This window comes from Ascidia mentula, chromosome 8 (genome assembly GCF_947561715.1).
Source record: "Ascidia mentula chromosome 8, kaAscMent1.1, whole genome shotgun sequence".
In the NCBI taxonomy this organism is placed as follows: Eukaryota; Metazoa; Chordata; class Ascidiacea; order Phlebobranchia; family Ascidiidae; genus Ascidia; species Ascidia mentula.
In genome coordinates this window covers 16,829,250-16,849,842 of record NC_138573.1, presented here as the reverse complement: position 1 = coordinate 16,849,842, position 20,593 = coordinate 16,829,250, and the positions used below count along the sequence as shown (strand labels likewise).

The following is a 20,593-nucleotide window of genomic DNA, read 5'->3' as shown; positions in this document are numbered from 1 at the left end:
CACTTTCTAATCTGGTGCACTGTGATATTTCACAGATTGGTTTGATATAGGATCCATTTAGCCACTGTGTTTACAATTTCAAAGATGGCGACAACCAGGGCAGAAGGTTTACCTTTTCTCCCAGGAAACACATTTGAAGATCCAACAGTAAGGGTCTTGTTGCAAAGTTTTATTCATTACGAACTGTATATATTTTTTACAGAAGTTAAATAGACTGTAAACAAATTGTAAAACAAAAGTTGTATGCTTGTATAAGTTATTAAACCCAGTCAGGTTATTTAAGTTAGCACATGCCCAAAGAGAACTAGCAAGTCTGCTGTTACAACAGACACACAACAATATTGGCAGTTAGTCAATTTATGTGTCAATATTGTGGAGAACATTGTAGCTCAGCAAGAATCTAACTATAAGTAGTTTGTGCATATTCGTGAAACTGAAACATGCTTTAGTTTATATATGCAAGGTTGAATCTGGAAAATCCAACCAAATTCAGATATTGAGATGTAATAGACCTATTTTTTGTCACAATTTGCGAAAAATTTGGATTAAATATTTAGAATATTAAAAGTTTATGTTTAAAAAACATTACCAATATATTGTATATACCTCGAATATCACACCAAATTAGCAATAAACCAAGGTCTATGACATAAGTAAATATAAACAAATAGGATCTGATTCTACCATGACAAATGCTGTATACCACACAGCATATAGTAATTTAAAATATTTTAGTGGAAACATGTTATTGTATCATTTTGTCAGCAGTTGTTTGAACAAAATGGAAAGACAAGAACAATCATACCTTCCACAACTATAAAGACAATTGAGTGTATTACTCTAGCTAATGCGCTTACTGTTTTCATTCATAGAAAACTCGCTACCATGTGACCAACACTCTGAAGTTCAAGAATGGCTATGCTCAACAGCACTCCCCATCGGTAGGATTGGGCGGTGAGCGTTTGACTGTAAACCAGCTCTCTGAGGCGGAACTTGATGAGCTTGCCAACAAGATGCCCACACTTACTTATGGTCAAGCAAAGCAGGCACCACCAGAAACATTTGTGCCGGCGCACTTGGCTTTTGACAAAAAGGTATCAAAAATACCAACGTTAAATTCAAGCAAACTAGTTTGTAATAAAATGAATTTGCCATGGTTTTTCATATAAAACTGTAAAAAATGAAAAACACAAAAATAATTGTGCCTTTGCTGATAAAATGTATATCTTGAATAATATATTGCCTTTCAAAAATAAATTCTTGAAAGTCATTATACCATATTGCCTCATACCTCTTTGTTGCAATTTGTTTAAAAAATTCACTGTTTTCTTGACTCTTTAACATGTGATGTACATCTGGCTATCGTCCTGTAGTTTCCTAGCTAAAAATATGAACTCTTCCCAAGGTTTTGAAGTTCATTGGCTACTTCAAAGAAACTGTTCATGAATCGCCACAGGAGTTTTACAGAGTTCGGCCAGTAGAAATATTCTTCTATCTGGAAGATGACAGCATTTCTGTTGTGGAACCCCATGTTGAAAATTCTGGCATGCCTCAGGTAAATACGCTGCTACAAAGATTACATGTGCATAGTTATGTGCTACACAGTTATAATATGATTGATCCAGTTGTCTGTTAGGTCCACATGTGATACCTAAAGAAACGTTTTGCTGAGAAATCAAATTGTCATATTTTGTGTTGTGCTGTAAATGAACAATATGTTAGTACTGCAGCATTTAAACAATTAAAACTACAATGGTTAATCAAAATATCTTGAATCAAAGCTTTTAAGGTCCAGTGTACTCTGTTTTGCACTATTTTCGATTGCTTGTAGCGGGAGAATAAATTATGTAATGTAAGGTATTAGTTATAAATTATAAGGCTTAATCAATATCTCTTGAATCATTTTACTCTCAATATGTAAAAATATTACATGCAATGGCATGATAGTAGAGATCCCCTACGTATATATTTTGTGAAGGTTGCCTGGCAAGTTGTGCGCTTGCGCACCAGTGTACCTTGGCCACAGTATACCCTGTGAAACCACTGAGCTCATGTAGCTCAGTTGGTAGATCGTTGGGCCTGGTCAGCCCAGGGTCGTGAGTTCAAACCTTACGGGGAGCTTGATTTTTCAAATCTTGCTCTGACTTGTCAGGAAAAAGTGGCTGATCCAGCTAGGCTGAATTGCCTGGGCTGCCAAGCCTGAAAACCTCATGATGTATGTAAAAAGCTTTGAAGCTATTAGTTAACCGGTGAAATGTTTACTAGGGCAAGTTGATCAAGAGACAACGCTTGCCAAAAGATGACCAAGGAAACCATTGGCATTGGAAGGATCTCAACTTGGGAATGAATGTTGTTTTCTATGGAAAATCATTCAGAATCACCAACTGTGACAAGTTTACATCTGTAATTATATTAAATTGTATTTATCTATTATAGTGATATGAAAATATTCAAATTTTAAGTGCGTTTTAGCAGTTTTATTGAATTAAAACTACGACTACTCAATTTTTTAAAAATTTTATCCAATAATGGGTTTTCCAAATTGTTAAAAAGGAAAATAAGAACATAAATATCAAATTGAAATGGCACAAGTAATTAGGGACATAATTATGATATATCTTCAATTTATTTCAGAACTTTATGGAGAGTGAAGGTCTGATTCTAAATGACCCAGAGTCTGTGCCTCGAGATCCATACACAGAGGGTCGCAAGCAGCCACTCCGTTCCTACACTACACGTTCTGACTTTGACAAGCTCAAGAAGTTCCTCAAACTTGACAGGAAGGTAGACTTGACACATTTTTTAAAGGCCAAACTTTTCGTTTCGATAGGAAATTACAACAAAAAGGCATTTTATTCACAATGGCTTACGCTAAAAAAATGAACCACAATTTAATAGACATAAATATAATCTTAAACGAAGCAATTTGTTTTGCCCCATTCATACATCGTTATTTCACCAACACTCCTACAGACTTCCTTCCCAAATAGATGTGCCTGTAGCGAAATATATTGTAGTTATTTCCAAACATATTGGATTTAGAACTGTACGGATTGATAAAATTATAGTAATTGACATTTTTTTTCTAAACAAATCCCGTCTTTGATAGGTGCTGCGTTTCTACTGCGTGTGGGACGACCGTGATTCCATGTTTGGGGAAATGAGGCCGTACGTGTTGCACTATTTCCTTGTGGACGACTCGATTGAAATCCGCGAGGTTCACAAACCGAACGACGGCCACGATCCCTTCCCCGTGTTGCTAAGGAGACAGAGGCTCCCCAAGGATAGAAACAACGTGGATTGTAAGCTTTGCCATGATAGTTTAAGGTCTTCACATACCTGTAAAACCCATTGAATAAAGCACAACATTGTATATAGCACAACATTGTATAGAGCACAGGGCTTTACCAGCTTTGTCCATTCTGCAAACCCATACAAAAAATATGTGTGACTTTATGCATGGCCTTTTTACGCCAATGATCGCAAGAAAATAAAGGTCCCATTACAAATCTTAGGTGATATTTGTGATTCACGACCGAAATAAATGAGTTTTTGTACAAGTAAAATTACCTTTGTTTGCAAAGTCCTGGAATAACACACGTACGAAATTGTCACAATTCTCAGCTTCGTAATCAAACGTATAGTTTAAGTTTGAAAACGTCCGTAATGTGTTTGGATTCCGACACGCAATCACTTAAATTTTTAGCATCGTTTCCTATGATCGTGATGGAACTCTCGGATCACGAGGTGAAAAAGTGGTTCACGCCACAGGATTTCGCCATCGGGAAGACACTGTTCATCTATGGGAGAAGAGTTCTTATTTACGACTGCGACGAGTTTACGAAAAAGTAATGATGACGTAACGACTGACGTAATCAAAACATCGGTGTGGTTTTAAAAAATAGTTATATTGGCACGGAAATGGCATTTTGTGAGGACTAGCAGCCAAAAATACCTTTAAAACGGCACTAAAAGGAAATTAGCCACTATGATATAGGCTAATATCGGTAATATTAAGTTCCTGGAAATACATCCATCTGCGCTAATTCCGGAAAGTCGAAAGTGAGTGACAGACGATCAAGGCCAGTGTATGATCTTGTATTTGTTTGACAGACATATTAATCTCGCCTTTTGGCATCATCAGTTTCTGTCTTTATATAAAGTCTTATTTAAGGATTCAAAATTTTATTTTCACATTTTCTCTGGCCTTCTCTGCGCTGATTTTAGGTTGACTAATTTTTTGTTACAGAAAACTTTTGTGTGCAATCGTTTCCCTCATAACCTTTTAGCCTTGGCTGTTAAATAAACTTGAATCAAATCAAATCATGTTTATTTTGCGAAAAAAAGCAACTACGCAAAGAACAATATACAAGGAAATAAAATGGGCACCGATAATACCATGAAAGTTATCGAGTCAGGCGCCCATTAAAGCAATTATGTTTTGATGCAGATATTACAGAATGATGTTCAACGTAAACAACTTTGAACCAATACCTGTTACTGGTCCTGCCAATGATCTTCCAAAAATGGTTAGTAAATTGAACTTTTCCGCAAACTCTTTTTCATTAACATACCCAAGTCACTTGAAGATAAAGTCATCCTAAACACAATCTTGCAAACATTCCCACAGGAATTGCCTCCTTACAATGGGTTTGGTTCCTTGGAAGACTCCGTGCAGAATTGTCTCTCTCTGGTCCCCCAACCTCCCAAGAAAGACTTCATCAAGATGCTGGAAAACGATCACAAAGTTCTCAGATACGAGGCTTCAATGGTGAGAATGCTTTAAACTGCTCCGACGTTCATTAGTATTGAATTTGTTTATAACAGCTGCAGACAGGTGTACACACTGTTTCAACTTGTAAGGTCACATCAGTGCAGCTGGTGACTGTGGCACAGGCTAGCTGGTAGACTAGCGGGCACACAGATTTCCACTTTGTGGTACCTTTCGGTCAATCGTTATGTAACAGTTTTATGAAAAAGAGCAAAATTAGGACAAAACAAATATAGAACCAGAATAATATTTCCACACTTTTCCATTTCGCCACGAAAATGAGCATTCACTGATAATTTGCATACAAATATGAAAGCAATTCCATCCTCCTTGTCCGCCAGGATTCCGTGCGTCCGGAGGATCGCAACCGCCGCTTCATCATCTCGTACCGCCTCTCGGACGACATGGTGAGCATCTTCGAGCCTCCGCAGAGAAATTCGGGGATCATTGGTGGGAAGTTCCTGGAGGCAACTCGCATCTCGAAACCGGGGTCGGATGTCGAGAACCCAGAGTTTTACGGCCCAGGAGACTTTGCCATTGGGGCAACCATCCAAGGTAACATGGACAAATCTCTTTGTTTCGTCACATCATAGGTTACTGACTTTGGTTAAACGGATTCTTTCGCCACGCAGTTTTCAAACACCGTTTCGTGATCACCAACTGCGACGAGTACGTACTCAACTACTTAGAGAGATGCGCTGATCAATATCCCGTCTCCACCATCAACAGCATCCAGGCCATACACAGGAAAACCGAAGGAAAGAAAGAATAAACATTGTGATTTTTGTGTAAGCGACCGTGTATGTTGTTGCCTTCTCTACGTGTATGCGATCCCCCATGCTTCAAGTGTAATTTTCGTCCAAATGTATTCTCTCGAAACAAATGTGTTTTTGTACAATAAAATGGTCATATAGGTCTTTATATAGTCTGTCGTTGTTCATGTTTACAATTTCAGAATGCTTTGAACGTTTATCAAACAATATCTTCCACATTGAAATATTTTTACTCAGTAATTTTGAACACGTGTATTGAAGAAAAAAGAACCGGCGCTTCAAAAAAACTTTCATATGAAAACTGCACTGTTGACACGAAACGAAAATATTGGTTACTCCCACCATTTTCTGTGGTTGTGCAAAGCGGAAAAGTACAAGGCTAAATGAACATAAACATAGTCAAAGGCCAGGGACTTCTATATGTTGGAAAATACTACTACACCGGGTCACAAAGTTTTTTCCAAACTTGATCCACGTATAAGTCTGTGTAAAACAGAAATCTGTGAGAATTTTAATGATTAGGTGTAAACAGGGCCACCACCTGTTATTTTTGTTTACAAATTTGAGTTGAAATACTACACAAATCGTAGTGTTAATATTCGCACAGATTTCTATGTTACATAGGCTTATATGTGGATCAAGTTTGGAAAAAACTTTGTGACCCGGTGTAAAAGTATCTTCCCTATATGTTCTGTTCTTAAAGGAAGGTTGAGGTATGACCTGGGAGGCACTGAATTGGACGTTGCTGGAAAAAAAACATTTCTAGTGTCCAAAACCTCTTAGTGAATGCTTCGTCTACACGAGTCACACCAAGCGGTACTGATGAGACCTAGTAGGTAGACGCAGTTACCATCTGTCCGCAGCTCACAGAAAACAAGTATTGTTGCTTGTAAATAACTCGAAGTGTCTCAGAGATATTTAACAGTGTCTCGATGGCCTGAGCGGTTATCGAGTCTCTTCGATTGTTAAATCTGCTTCTGCCTCGTTCTCACCAGCAAACCGCTGATTCCAAATAAACAGTTTATTATCAGGCTATGGGAATAAATCCCAAGCCAGCGAATAGCTTGTAGAGTCTCAGTAATATTAGCAGTGTAACAGTAATAAGATAAAACAAGTAGAATCGAATGGAATCAAATAGAATGGCAGCAAACAGAATGAATTTTCCGGTCTAAACTGGGCTCTTTAACGCTCTCCATTATGAGAGCTGATTGGTCAATAATGTCACGTGATATTATGAGGCGCTTGAAGTAATATATTGCAGGAACATAAAATACAGTACACATCAAGATTATCTGTGGGAGCGGATATAGATGATTCACGCGTGCTGTACTAGCAGTCGCTTGTTCACACATTCTGTTGCACAGTAGCTGAAGGAGTTGATCCTCTTTGTATTATCGGGACGCATTAAAATGGTTAGTTTAATACAAGAGTTTGTATCTTGTGATAATATTTTATGTGGTAACCAGGATATTGAATGACTCACTTTACTCGAGAACATTCGATGAATTTATCATATGGGCCGCAGTATGGGATTGTGCAAGCGCTGGCCTCTGTGACGTATGTTACATGCTACTAAAATTTGATTAATCAATCGTTCAATTGATCTAGCTGCAACACCGGCCTTTCGCAGGGTTATCTAGTGTTGTCCAGGTTAAACTATTCACCGCTATAATAAGGATCCTGGAATTTCCTGATCTAGGCTTTTATTTTATTTTGACGGAGCGGAAAAAGTTGTAGTTCTAAGAACTAAAATTCCTACGCAACTTGATCTAAAAATTTCGAGGTTCTTTGTGATTAGTTTGCTGCACAGCATTGATGAGACTATGCCCTGGAATACTGATGTGACATTCACCTCTACTTCCTGTGGCAAACAAGCAATAAAGCGAACGATCGCTGGTGTGACTTTGTCATCAATCGCGTCGAGGGGAGAACACTTCAGGCAACGCCCACAAAACGCCCCCTATCCATGCCTTCTTCGAAATACTGTTTGAGACCGCGCGCAAAGTCCATTGTAGCGTCACAACGCTTTTCCACATACTAGAAGAATGTATCGTAAAAAACCTCCGCCAGGCTATTTAGTCGACAAGCTTTCTGCTGTTGTTTGTTATGTTTTATTTGCACGTGACATTGTGGACGAACGTATCAATGTTTTGTTGATGTTTGCCGTTGAAACAAGAACAGCATCAATGCTGGTGTACAATTAGGTGTGTCTGGCGTAGTTTTTGTAGGGCCTTTACTGGGCAGTGTACAGTATAGAGTGTTAAGGGTTGGCAAGAGGCATGCAGGTATATTGTTGGAGGTAGAAGTAGGTGTTAAATGGACAAATAAACCAGCCTGTACACGGTGGATGGCATAGGCGTAAGCGCGAGAAAAAGGGAAATATCCACCCCGGTTCGTTTTACTCGAGACTGTGAGGTTTTAAATTACAAGTGCTATATTGATCAACTATACCGACTCAACAGTGAACACCGCTCTGGTAACGTGGTGGCCATTGAGAGTTTTGAATACGCTGACGCATAAGTAGAACAAACTATAAAGAAGGCGGAAAGTACATGGTTCGATTACAGGATGCCCGCAAGACAAATATGTTTGAGATATTTGACGTCCTAATGCCATAAAGTCACCTTAAAACAGGCGTTGGCCAACTCGTGCCCGAGGTCTAAATTTTACACGTTGGGTCTTTAAACTATGGCCCGCCAGGGTTGGTACTAGGTTGGTGTCGCTCAAAAACCACGGTTCAATCTCCCATTTGAAGTAATTCTAGTTCATGTTTTTTACTTTCGATTGCAATCTTTGAACGTTAATTATTGTAAAAAGGTTAATTTACTAACTTGTGTAAACACCCTTTGTCTACTTTATACCCGCATGGACTATTGGCTTTTCAATAGCGTTTGATAATTTGTCACCCTTGAGAGCTAGCCCACCACACCTATCGTCACTTTCATGTGTGGTCGTTAAACAGCAAAGGAACTGTCATATGGCTGAAGGTTTCGATTACACAACAAACCACTTAAGTGTGTACCGATAACCCACTTTATGCTGCCAATACCTGCTTTATCACTTCTCTTGAAAGTGGGTCGTTGTCCAACAAAGGCAAAACCAAAACTGCATGTAGATGGTTGTGTTCGTACGAAAGGATAACATTGTGTATCAACTATGAGATGCCAAGTTAAAATCTCTTGGAAATAATTTTCACTGGAAAATGTTGGTACTTCGTTACAGAAATAATATTCTGTTTACTTACTCAGATATTGGGACAGTGGTAGGACAGAACGACGAAATATGGACATTTCCAATGGCTTGCTTGGTGGGCATAATGCTGAAGTAAACGATAGCAAGGGAGGAAGTCGTCTTTCCGTGCGTGACTACAAAAAACGGTGATTTTATTTCTACTGTACATTACTCACAGAAAAGATATAAAATGTTTTATGTAGACGGGTCAAGCTTATTTTGATGTATCCATGTTTAAATTTCACTTCACAATCTGACGCTTTAAAGCAGTGGTGTCCAAACAAAGTGCTAATTTTGCCAACAAAATTGATGTTCCTTTTTCGAGAAGGGCCACACAAGTCATGGTTTTTAATGAGAAAGTTGGTTTTCCTGATGTTGCCAAGTTTTCAAACAAGAAGCTGCCACATAATCACGTTTGATCAGTGATTCTTGTGACAGTTCAGTACATTATGACGTTACAAATAACTTTAAAATCAGTATCACACATTGGATTTTCAATGTTTGGGTCCGTGAATTTTATAACCGATAACATCCCTTTTTAGTTGATTCGTGCAATCAAAAGTGCGTTGCAATTTGCTCCATAGGGCCACATGTGGGCTACAGATTGGTTATTACTGCTTTAAAGGATTTGTGCGTCAGCTTCAAGTTGCTAATGTTGACCTTATTGTGCCACTGTAGGTCCAGTGTTAATCTATTAGAACCCTAAGATGTTAAAATATCGCAATAAACATCAACGCCTACTTTACCAAACGTGTACTCCTGATATAAGTACTGGGAATTTGGTGATTTTGTGGTAAACATGCCTGCTGGTATACCTCAAACACTGGCGAATTACTATCCTTGTGGGAGAAGCCTTTGACTGCCCAGCATGCGTTTATTTAAATGTTCGTGTTACACGCAGGCAAGCATGGGGAAGCAATTTACAGTCCTTCCTCGCCCATCTTGGCGCTGTTATTGGTCTGGGAAACATATGGAGATTTCCCTACATCGTGTTTGCGTATGGTGGAGGTGAGAACCATGTGTTGTAATATTGCCGGGACAACATGTACTCATGTAACCCTATGGTATATGTCGTAGGAGCTTTCCTAATCCCTTACCTCGTCTTCGTCATCTTCGGCGGTTTTCCTATTTTCTTTATGGAAGTTGCAATGGGCCAGTTTACTCGAGAAGCGGGAATCAAAATGTGGAAAATAGCACCAATAATGAAGGTAACTTGTTAAATCCACCTTCCGCAGATATATCGGGAGCATCTTTTCCATTTCTCCCCAAAAGCTTTCGTAAATATACATAATGTGCGAGTTTCGCAGGGTGTTGGCGTCGGCTGTGCGTTAGTGGTTCTCTACAGCAACGTCTATTACATCGTCGTGATGGCGTGGGCGATTTTCTATTTCGTACATTCACTTACATCGGGAGTTCTGCCCTGGATGAGTTGTGGTAAGTTTGAATAAACAGGCAATCTAACATAAAACGTCGGACTGTTTTCGTTTGTGTCACAGCGTATTATGTGTAATAGTATACGACAGGAAACCTTGTATGTAACTTTATTTGATAATTTAAATGTTAATTTTAATTATCATCACTAAACGCCCACTAATATAAACTCTACAGATAATTCCACTATCTTAAGAAACTTTCGTTTCAGGCTGAAATCTGTCATTCTCGTTAAATTAGACAAATATATTTCGCTTTAAAAGCATCATCAGTGTCTATAAAAAAGCAATTGCTTTGCGAAATATATTTGGCAATAGTATTTATAAATATCTACGTTTCGGTTGTTATGCAGCAGTCTTCATCTAAATTTAATCTCAAAAAGTTATGATTTAGGCATAAAATAATCGCCATTTGCGCATTATTGGTCGATTGCAAAGTTTTGTTGTGCAGAAAACTGGTGGAACACCAACTCGTGTCTCCCATATGACAAGTTTACTTTCGACCCAAACGGCAACTCCACTCAATCAGCATTCGAATCTACTGTAAACGGGAGCGTTCTGCCTGTGATTGAATTCTGGAAGTGGGTATTATTCTTCTGTTAACTTTGATGCACAATATCAGCACCCTTTGTTTTGGGTAGGCTACAACATTTTGCTTTATAATTTCACATGCGGTAAAAACGAGAGCGCGGAAGTACATCGTTGTGTGTTGGCGCAACTGTAATGATTGAAAATAATTCATTTGGGAATTCCGGAACTCGAGTTGAACACAAAAGAGCAGTTACTGGCAACTTTTTAGAAATTTTTGCAATCCCTTTTGTATCACGCGATTATCTACAAAGCAAATTTTCGCACCAATTGTTAAAACAGTGTGCGCATATTTTGCATTGTTGTATCGAAAGGCGCATTCGCATTTACTCATACTTAGTGCAAAATTTAATGTGTCACGTGTCACGGTATATTACACTCATGCATGTTTTTTGTAGCAAATATGTTCTTCGCAAGTCGGCCGGTTTGCACGAAATGGGTTCTATGGCGAACTGGCAAATGGTATTGTGCCTCGGAGCAGCCTGGGTTCTGGTATACTTTTGCATATTCAGGGGCGTAAAGTGGTCGGGAAAGGTTGGTTAGAAGTTTATCTATTTTGTAAATATATATAATATGCCCTTCCCAAGGTTTTCTTGTTGTGCAAATACTATCAGAAACCGGCGAAAACTTATTTCGCTTTACCGTTTCGCCTAATGACCAAGAAACATTTCTAAAACAATGTAAAGTTTGCGAAAGGGCATTTGATCAAATTTAAGTATATCGAAATATTCTTAGCCATTATTCGTCCTACGTGCAACTTTAGTTGAAAAATAGCGTTAAATGGCAAAGCGTTCGACAGTGCAAATCTCTTTCGGCCTGAGGTTTGCAGCATTCTATGGGACAGTCTAGACTGCCACAGCTGTGCATACCTTGGTGCAAATTAACAGAACGACGGGTAAATTGAGCAGAACGAAATGGCGCAAAAAGAAACTGCCGAATTGGACACCTAGGAATTCCCGCAAATGTTGCACACCACTTCGTTTTCGCTGACTAAGTTTCGGAGACATTTGAAGCGCGCAAAAAAAACGGATGTCTGACAACTTCGTTCCGTTGCTGTTGTTAAGACTGCGGCATCAAACTGTCTGACCACTCACTGATGACAAATAGTGCAGAGTAACACTGCTTGCGCATGTCGACTCATTCAATACATTTCAAATTATTGGCAATGACTTCGCTAATGTGATTGGGTCAGTTTTGTGGTAGAAGTATATAAAAAAACTGTCTTATTTGCATTCAAACCGCAGCAAAACAAGGGAACGTTCAATAGCCTTCAAAATTTACATGGTTTGTTCCTCTAAAAAGATTTTCTTTGACAACTTATCACATCCTGAAAGCTTATCAAAACACCAAACATTCTCACATTTATGGGCGCTATAAAACATTCGTTAGTCCCGAGCCTTAACCAATACCAATTGAGTTAACTTTTGTGGTATACGTTTACATGAAGACTTGTATACGACGAAACGTTAAAATTAAGAGCTGACTCCCTTGTTAGTTTAAACCCAATCAACTTTTACCAGGTGGTTTATTTCACTGCAACTTTCCCCTATCTGATCATGTTAGTGTTGTTAGTGCGTGGATGTACACTGGAAGGGGCTGCAGACGGAATACAATTTTATCTCAAACCAAATGTAACAAAACTTCTTGAGCCGAACGTAAGTAATTGGGACATTTTTTTTTCACGTCACCCATGTACTGTAGAGGGCAAACGTATGGGTGATAGCCAAATTTGTGCTTATTAGGCGGTGAAATATTTCGTTTTTAACAAACTTCATTTTAATTTACTTTACCTCTTTTTTAGACTACCCTGATTTTTAGATTATGTTTAAAGCTCTACTGTGCCTAAAATACATGTTTTTGCTGTTGTTTTGTAACCTAATGATTCCACAGGTATGGGTTCAAGCCTGCAGCCAAGTATGTTATTCTTATGCAATTGGATTTTCCGTTATGATTGCTTTTGGTAGCTATAATGAATTCAACATGGACTGCTATAAGTAAGTCATGTAGCTGTAATTTATCCAACAATATTCGCAGGAAATTTCTGCTTCCATGCGTACTTGCAAAATCACAGCTAATTTATAGATAAAATGATATAACGGCAGTTGATACCAGCAGTGTGTCTGTACATAAGTTCATTAGCCTAAAATTTTTCACTAGATACATGAATTTTGCTTAAGACAACACGCGCAATTTTTTGCGCAAACACCCAAGACAACACGCCCAATTGGGCGTAAAAAGCGCCCAACTGGTAACACTGCAGATAACGCACAAGGCGCAATCAATCCTGTCAATTGCAGAAGCGTGGCGAGTTTGTGACGTTTCAATCACCTTTGTTACGTCATTGCAGACATGTGATCTACCTGTCGGCTTCATGCTCCATGACTTCGTTTATTGCCGGGTTTGCAGTATTTTCAGTTCTTGGAAACATGGCCTTCGTTATGCGGAGAAATGTATCAGACGTCGTTGCTTCGGGTGCGAAATTTGTCAATTTGTTAAATCTGTTTTTTTGTGTGTAAATTTTGTAACAGAGAAAAAACTCATTGCAACTTTTGTATTTAAAAAAGTTTGCTTCTACCAGTTAAGTCCTGCTTTACTCATCAAAAAAAAAAAATGACACAAAAACGTCATTTAGAATCTATTTTATGCCAAAAGATCTTTGTGGAAGAGATTGTAGAATTCTTCGCGGTTAAACTGAAACAAAACTTCCTCTGCAGCCGTTTTGTGCATGAGCACACAAAGATTTTGTCACGTTTTTGGCATGTTCGATTCCATGGTCTATTGTACAACAATATCATAGTATTCTGATTGCGTTTTCGTTGTTTAGGTCCGGGACTAGCTTTCCTTACTTATCCGACGGGTTTGTCATTACTGCCTCTGCCACAACTTTGGAACGCCCTGTTCTTTTTCATGCTCATTATTGTGGCCATTGATAGTCAGGTAAGTTTGTGGAGTTACAACAAACTATTATGTCCTTCCCATGGGGTTTCCCAAAACGGTTCTTATTGGACATTTTACCACTGAATTTTATCTGGTTCGGCAATTTTGTTGCTATCAAGAAAAGTCTCCAGTTTGTGGTAATTGTTTCAGGATTTAAGGACAGTCGAGGCGTAGTTCCAAAACTCCGTCAAGAATATTAACACAACACGTGGTTAATGCTATTAACAATGATTACACAAAAACTTGTTCTTTAAGGCATCGTATTGCCGCAAAATACTCCCTGCAAATGCTTCGGTATGAATATATAAGTTTATTGCGCAGAGGTCTTTAATTGCGTGATGAATATATTTGTCTTGTTTGTAATTGCATCGGTTTAGCGAAATATATTTGTCTCGGCCAAGAAATTTGACTGCTTAAGGCTATAGCCTTAAAACGTTAAAACGTTTTTAGTCCAGATGAATATAATGTTTCTCAGCACACATTACAAACCATCACTGTTTGGTGGAAAACTTGCACTTGCTTAAGTAACTTATTCTTTTCTATGTTTCAGTTTTCCTGCATGGAAGGCTTACTTACTTTATTCTATGACCAGTGGAAGAGCTTGCGGGGGTACACGAAGTCATTTACAGCCGTTTTTTGTGTTGCTCAGTTTCTCTTCGGACTTCTCTACGTCACAGAGGTGGGTGTGTCGGAGGCGCGGCTTCGGAAGTTCTTTACCGATATAAACATACACGCTAACAACTAAGGTTACCTAGCAACCAACCGGATTACAGCGCCATGTAATTAAGGGGGGGATTAAGGATCAAATTTTTGATCCGGATCAGATCAAATTTGATCCGGCCATGTAATAATGTTTTCTAAATTTGTCCGCTTGCGCACCAGTGTACCTTGGCTACAACATACTCCTAGAAACCGCCGACCTCCTGTAGCTCAGTTGGCAGAGGGTTGGGCCTGGTCAGCCCAGGGTCGTGAGTTCAAACCTCACCGGGAGCTTGATTTTTCAAATCTCGTTTTGACTTGTTAGGAAAAGAGTGGCTGATCCAGCTATATTGCAATGCCTAGGCACTAGGCAGTGAAGCCTGTAAACCTATAGTTTAATAATCAAATTTCTCTAGGCCGGAGTGTACATCTTCGAACTTTTCAACAACTATGCCGTGAGTGGCATAGCTGTTCTATGGCTGGTCATGATGGAGTCGATCGGTGTCGGTTGGGTATACGGGGCTGACAGGGCATACGAAAACATCAAGGAGATGATTGGTTATTACCCGACGGTCTACATTAAATTCTGCTGGCGATATATCACTCCTGCCTTGCTTACGGTAAGATGCTGTTGTTGGACTTAAAAAGTGTTACAGGGCAGAATGAAATGAAACCAATAAAAATCCCTTTTTACATCGTGTTTCGACTAATTATATGAAAAAACGCGGAGATTTAAGAATCACTTTTGAATGGTAGTGCCCAATGTTTCGACATGCGATGTCTCATTAGTGAAGCTTGTGGCTGCGTGGCACTGATGGACTAGCTTCCAAACTAGCAGCCACAGAAATTTATAGTTGAATATTCAACGGAAAAATTCGTTGCACGCTAGTTTGAAAACTATAGTCCGGTGCTACAGTCGACATGCAGCTGCGCAGAGACGATAATTAAGGTCGAAACAGATGTGCAGCACTGTAGTATGCAGCTCCGAATCAGTATTATGGCTCCTACTTATGTATGGTGTTGAAAATTTCCGATGTCAGTGAATTATAATTATGTGTTTTTCGCAGAGTGTGCTCGTTTTTTACATCGCCAAGTTTAAAGCTCTTGAAATCGGTGGCTACGTTTATCCTCCGTGGGCGAACGGGGTTGGGTGGTTGATGTGCATGTCTTCCTTTCTCTGCGTTCCAATATTTGCCATTTACGAAATTCAGAAACACCCAGGAAGTTTACGAGAGGTAGGTATCACGTTACGACAATTTAACACAAAAGTTGTATACCTATGCCTCACAAAATCAAACTGGCGCTGATTCCGATGTAATGAAACATAGTAAATGAAAGTTCGCATGTATATGCATAGTGATGTATATTTGTGTAATTATTTGAAATGCCAAGCCAGTTTTGATATCCTTTTTGTTTTTGACATATTTTCAGAATAAATTATTGAATATCCTGGTGTTGCAGCAGCAATATCATGCGAACCTCGTGACAAAAACTGCTATACCTTTCTCCCTTTATAGCAATGTTTTTAACATCCGCAATTAATATAAATATAACAAAATATTTACGTAACTGTTACAAGTTAAGAGAGGAAGAGAGGGGATTTCGCAATATCAGGGGACCACCCCTATATCAATACGCTTTCCAAAGTTATATCTTGTTACACCATGAACTCCTTCCACTGCCATCCCTAACTACATTACGTTGCCCATTCTCAATATGTGTAAGCTGGATGTCAGTCATTAAACGTAACACCATTGTTTCTTCCTTTCAGAAAATTCGCAAGGCTGCAACGCCGTATGGAATCGATTCGGACGGCAGCAAAGAAAAAGTTGAAGACTGACAGAATGATGAAGTTTGGAGCGGATAGTTCGCGTTTTTCTGATCACAAATTGCTTTAGCCTGGGCTTCTATTCATCCGCATTATGTCGCAATTAATACCTAAGCTTGCATGTTTATTCCAAATATACCTAACGTGTTTTAGTATTATTACTTTTTGCGTTGACTGAGCCAAGTTTTATATTAAAGAACTTATTTTTTGAAGATTATCCTCCAGTGGTTTTTAAACTTTTTCGTGTGCGACGCACTTAAGAAAAATTCACGGCACTTGCGATTTACCTGTTATAAATCTATCAGGACGTTTTGTTCCTATGTTTACAAAAGGTGACTGTCCTTTGGAAACTGAAAATGACGCACCATAGAGCGTCGCAACGCACAGTTTGAGAACACCAGTAATTTCAGTCGCAGTTAGCAGCGTAGAGAATTTAAAAATCAACAGTCCGGCAAGCTATATGTGTTGCCACTGACGCACGTTTTTTACTAGTTTGTGCATTTAGAAACAATTCCTATAAACAACAAATTGAAATCGTATAGGCCAGGTTGTGACAGCCAACGCCCTGTTCCTTTTTTCGTTTATTTGTGGACATCGTTTTTCCCAATAAAAATAGCCAAAAACACGTTCTACTTTCTCTGAGGGGAAAAATGATCGGGATCGCTAACCCTATGCAAAAAAGTAGCAAAATACTAACAACATTGATTTCTATGCCTTGTTTATTGTTCATGGTGCGTGGCGTGCATTCGCTCGTGATTTGAGTTTGTTCTGCAGTTATGGTGCAGCTGGAAAGGTTTGTGTTCAGGTTTTGATGTAATTCGCTTAGTGCATGCATGGCAACAGCAATGATATCTTGAAACACATACACGTGTAGTTTAATGTAACAAACAACCACAATGCTCAGTGGACCTGTTATTCTATGCTGAAATCAAATAACAAGGGTGCAGTAAATTTAAAATTTTTGCTTCTAGGCAAATGTTATATGTAGGCCTACAATAAAGTGACAAAAAAGTTGTTTTTAAAATGTAGGTACTATACTTCTTTTAAAGTGCAAGGATTCGCTAGTAACATTATAGCTATTTTGTTCACAATTAGATTGGTAATTACCAAATCTTTGAAAATGCATGTATAGTTGGTTTTTATATAAACAGCGAATAATATGGACATGGATTGGCCATTTCAATAAGTGCATAATATTTACAAAAAAATAGTAACAACCACCAATATATTTAGTGATCTTACTATTATACATTACACAAAAAAGATACATGTAAGTAGCAACCAGACCGGAAAAAATGACGGGGATAAATCCTGCGCACACTTATGTGAAAATTTACCAATTATCTGCACAATATTAATGAGCTAATGCATTAACATACCAAAAAACATTGCGATCGTCCACGCAATTAACGATCGCCGAAACAAAATCTTCCGTGCAAAAAACAAACTTTCCAATCTGGAGTAGGAAGAACCCACATTGAAAAGTTCATAATTTGCTTGGACGAACTGATATTTTTTCTATGTGAATGGATTGCTAATTGTTTTTTTGCGGAATGTGAAAATTTGTCATACTTATCGTGACAAGAACCCTCTGTTTGCTGCTTTAGTTTAGAAAAAATGTTTATAACAATCTGTGTAATACAATTAAATAATTTATGCATAAATAATGAGCGAAATAGCTGCAAGTACGATCAACACCCACTGAAACAAAAATTTCCACCATGCAGGTTCCAATCTGTTTTATGCTTGACATAAAATTCAAAAAAACAAAAAAAATCCTTGATGTATTTGACAGACATTAGCAATAGTGATGTGGGTTGGTTTTGATGGGACACTGTTATTAGGTTTCTGCATCTAGCCAACAACATTCTGTATTTCCGAGTAAAATGGCTTCCGAGGTGCAAAAAGATGCTGCAGGTAAAATTTTAGGAATTATAAGTTTTTTAAGTAATGTTGCTGTAAACATTCCTTCTGTTGTTCATTTTTGCATGTAGTTGAGGTATTATGTGTTTTGTCATATGTTTCAATAAGACCTAACATCGAAATATCCCATTTTTTAAATTTTTTTGGGAAACTCTTAAAAGATTGGGATATTTATAAAAAAATGTGGTTAGGTCCAAATTCGAGTACCTCTTACATCTATTTATGTATTGATTGATTTCTGCTTTTTGCCATCTGCTCATGTGGAACTGTTGAGAACAAAACAGACTATGATAATATGATAATAACATATTATGCATACATAAAGATTTGGCCCCTGTTTTTTTTTACAAAAAATTGAGGTTTTGTTGCCCTCTTTTGTTCAAAATTTGTGTTCACATAAATAATGGTGTATTTGTTCACAAAAACAACATAATGTTGTAAAAAATCAAGTCATAAATTTAATATTGGGACATGGTATATACTTATACAGTATTTGGTCATGTTGGGTAGTTTACCTTTTGTTTGTATTTTTTGATTTTTAAAAATGTAGTTGTTGTAAGTTTGCATGTAAACGAGTGCAAGATCTGGCAAGTGTGAAAATGTTTTTGCAAGAATCAAAATTGCATTAAGTTGGGGCAATTTTTGTAATTTTATTTCATATATTCTCAGATTTACTGAAGGATTTTACACAGAGCACAAGAAGTGGTCGACGCCATGCGGTGCCAGAAATTTCATTTGATGATGATAAACATGCCAACGTCATATCAGAGAAATTACAACAAATGGCAGTGAAGGAAGGTGAGCGAAAAGTTTGCATTTCCGTTTTTTATAGTATTACAAGATCTTATGAATAATTAAATCATTTGCATATTAAGAACCAGAGTCCCCCAAACTGACCACTTCATCAAATAAAGCAAACAGTGGATAATTTACCTGATTTTTTGTCGATCGACTTCACTGTGAACACCACTTATTGGGAAACCGTTGTTACTGTGACACATTGACAAGTTACATTACCTTCAAGTTTCAAGACGATATGAGAACATGTAACATATAGTTCCATTGCTTCTGTGTTTTTTGCCCAGCGACATATTTGTTAGCCACTTTTACAGTAACCGGGCAAGTCTGTACAGAATTTGCCTTTTCAGTATGAAACCATTTTGTGAGCAAATTTACCTGTACTTGGTACTTTATTTACATAGACTTTGTTTGGTTTGTACTTTGTACTCTATGACTAACTTTGGCCAGCTGTGTGCACAGTTGTACATATTATATAGTTTCGGTGGCCAAAAACGCTCCCTACAGGTCAACCGATATCTTTTAAAGTTCTGCTCATAAATAATTAAAGTGTCCTCACATCAAGTAACATTTTTAAAAAACTTGTCACAACTTTGCACTACTTAGTGGCAGACGCATTGCATATTCATGGCAGACGCATTGCACAGCACTGAAACTAGACAAGAACTTTTTTTCTTATTCTATTGATGTGATTTACTGATATATACTTTGTTTACTGATACTATTTATCAAATTATAATTTTCATAGGGCAATTTTGTATAATCCTGATACTGTTGTGTGGAGAATGTTAATAATGTTGAAAAAAATTCAAATTCTGATAATGTTTATCTCTAAATAATGTTGACGTGTTGAAAATGTTTTTAATTAGTTAATGTTTCAAGATCAAAACCTTATTCTTCAATTCAATTTTCTGAATACTTTGTTTGGCTTTGCAAAAGACGTATTTTTGACAAAATTGTAATTATTAAATGTGCAATTATTTCCTGCTAACAACTGTGAAACACTAAACCGTTTGTAATTTTTTGATGGAAATAGGTTAATGTTTTCCTTTATTTTACACTTTCAAGTGTTTGTTCCTTCAAGTGTGTTTGCTTTTATTTCGTCTGCAGTGTTTACTAGTAGCTATAAGCTTGCTTACTGAAAAGTACTAAAGTTTTTTTGCAAATCGTGTTCACCCACTATGTTCAAAGAATGTATACACTACGTACAAGTGTACGATGTCATTTTAATTCAACACTTGAGTAGATTATGGCTAGCCTAGTTTTTATGCAAATTTCCTGTATATTTTGTGCAAGTCATTGGCATTTGTATCTTGGTAATATAATTACCATGATTTTGTTTAATGATCGACGGAAAAACAGTTATGTTATTTGTAAGTTGCAGTATTGTATGGTATTGGATCTCTTAGTACTGCTTTCAGCAAATGCTGAAATGCCTTTTGGTATTTATTTTCAAAATTGGTTTTCAATACTTGATGTTTGTAAGTTCAACGAAATAAAAAAAAGCTTTTGCAGAAAGAAAAATTAAAATTTGAAATATTGTTTCATAGATTGGATTTATCAATGCAATGACAAAGGTAGTTAGTGAGACTGGTGAGCTGTTTGCATGAGGTAA

General features: G+C 37.7%; 2 protein-coding genes and 1 long non-coding RNA gene across 3 annotated transcripts; all 3 read left to right on the top strand.

The window, feature by feature from the left end:
• The first annotated feature begins 33 nt into the window (after positions 1 to 33).
• On the top strand, positions 34 to 5,692 carry LOC145911153 (EF-hand domain-containing protein 1-like). The gene is made up of 11 exons (XM_082998404.1): positions 34 to 147; positions 873 to 1,094; positions 1,406 to 1,555; positions 2,266 to 2,403; positions 2,635 to 2,784; positions 3,110 to 3,302; positions 3,707 to 3,848; positions 4,451 to 4,529; positions 4,631 to 4,771; positions 5,113 to 5,326; positions 5,404 to 5,692. Exons 1-11 carry the CDS (start codon positions 85 to 87, stop codon positions 5,541 to 5,543), a joined length of 1,632 nt encoding a protein of 543 aa, XP_082854530.1. The 5' UTR covers positions 34 to 84; the 3' UTR covers positions 5,544 to 5,692.
• A 1,990-nt stretch (positions 5,693 to 7,682) lies between these two features.
• On the top strand, positions 7,683 to 16,474 carry LOC145910695 (sodium- and chloride-dependent GABA transporter 3-like). Its single transcript, XM_082997890.1, has 14 exons — positions 7,683 to 8,921; positions 9,677 to 9,783; positions 9,853 to 9,983; positions 10,083 to 10,209; positions 10,657 to 10,786; positions 11,192 to 11,327; positions 12,314 to 12,448; positions 12,684 to 12,787; positions 13,141 to 13,265; positions 13,618 to 13,730; positions 14,281 to 14,409; positions 14,846 to 15,049; positions 15,497 to 15,664; positions 16,201 to 16,474. The coding sequence occupies exons 1-14, from the start codon at positions 8,827 to 8,829 to the stop codon at positions 16,267 to 16,269; spliced, it is 1,773 nt and encodes a 590-aa protein (XP_082854016.1). The 5' UTR covers positions 7,683 to 8,826; the 3' UTR covers positions 16,270 to 16,474.
• Positions 16,475 to 18,050: 1,576 nt separating this feature from the next.
• On the top strand, positions 18,051 to 20,461 carry LOC145911716 (uncharacterized). The gene is made up of 3 exons (XR_014403257.1): positions 18,051 to 18,174; positions 18,850 to 18,978; positions 19,056 to 20,461. It is a non-coding gene; the product is annotated as an uncharacterized LOC145911716 (long non-coding RNA).
• Positions 20,462 to 20,593: the final 132 nt, after the last annotated feature.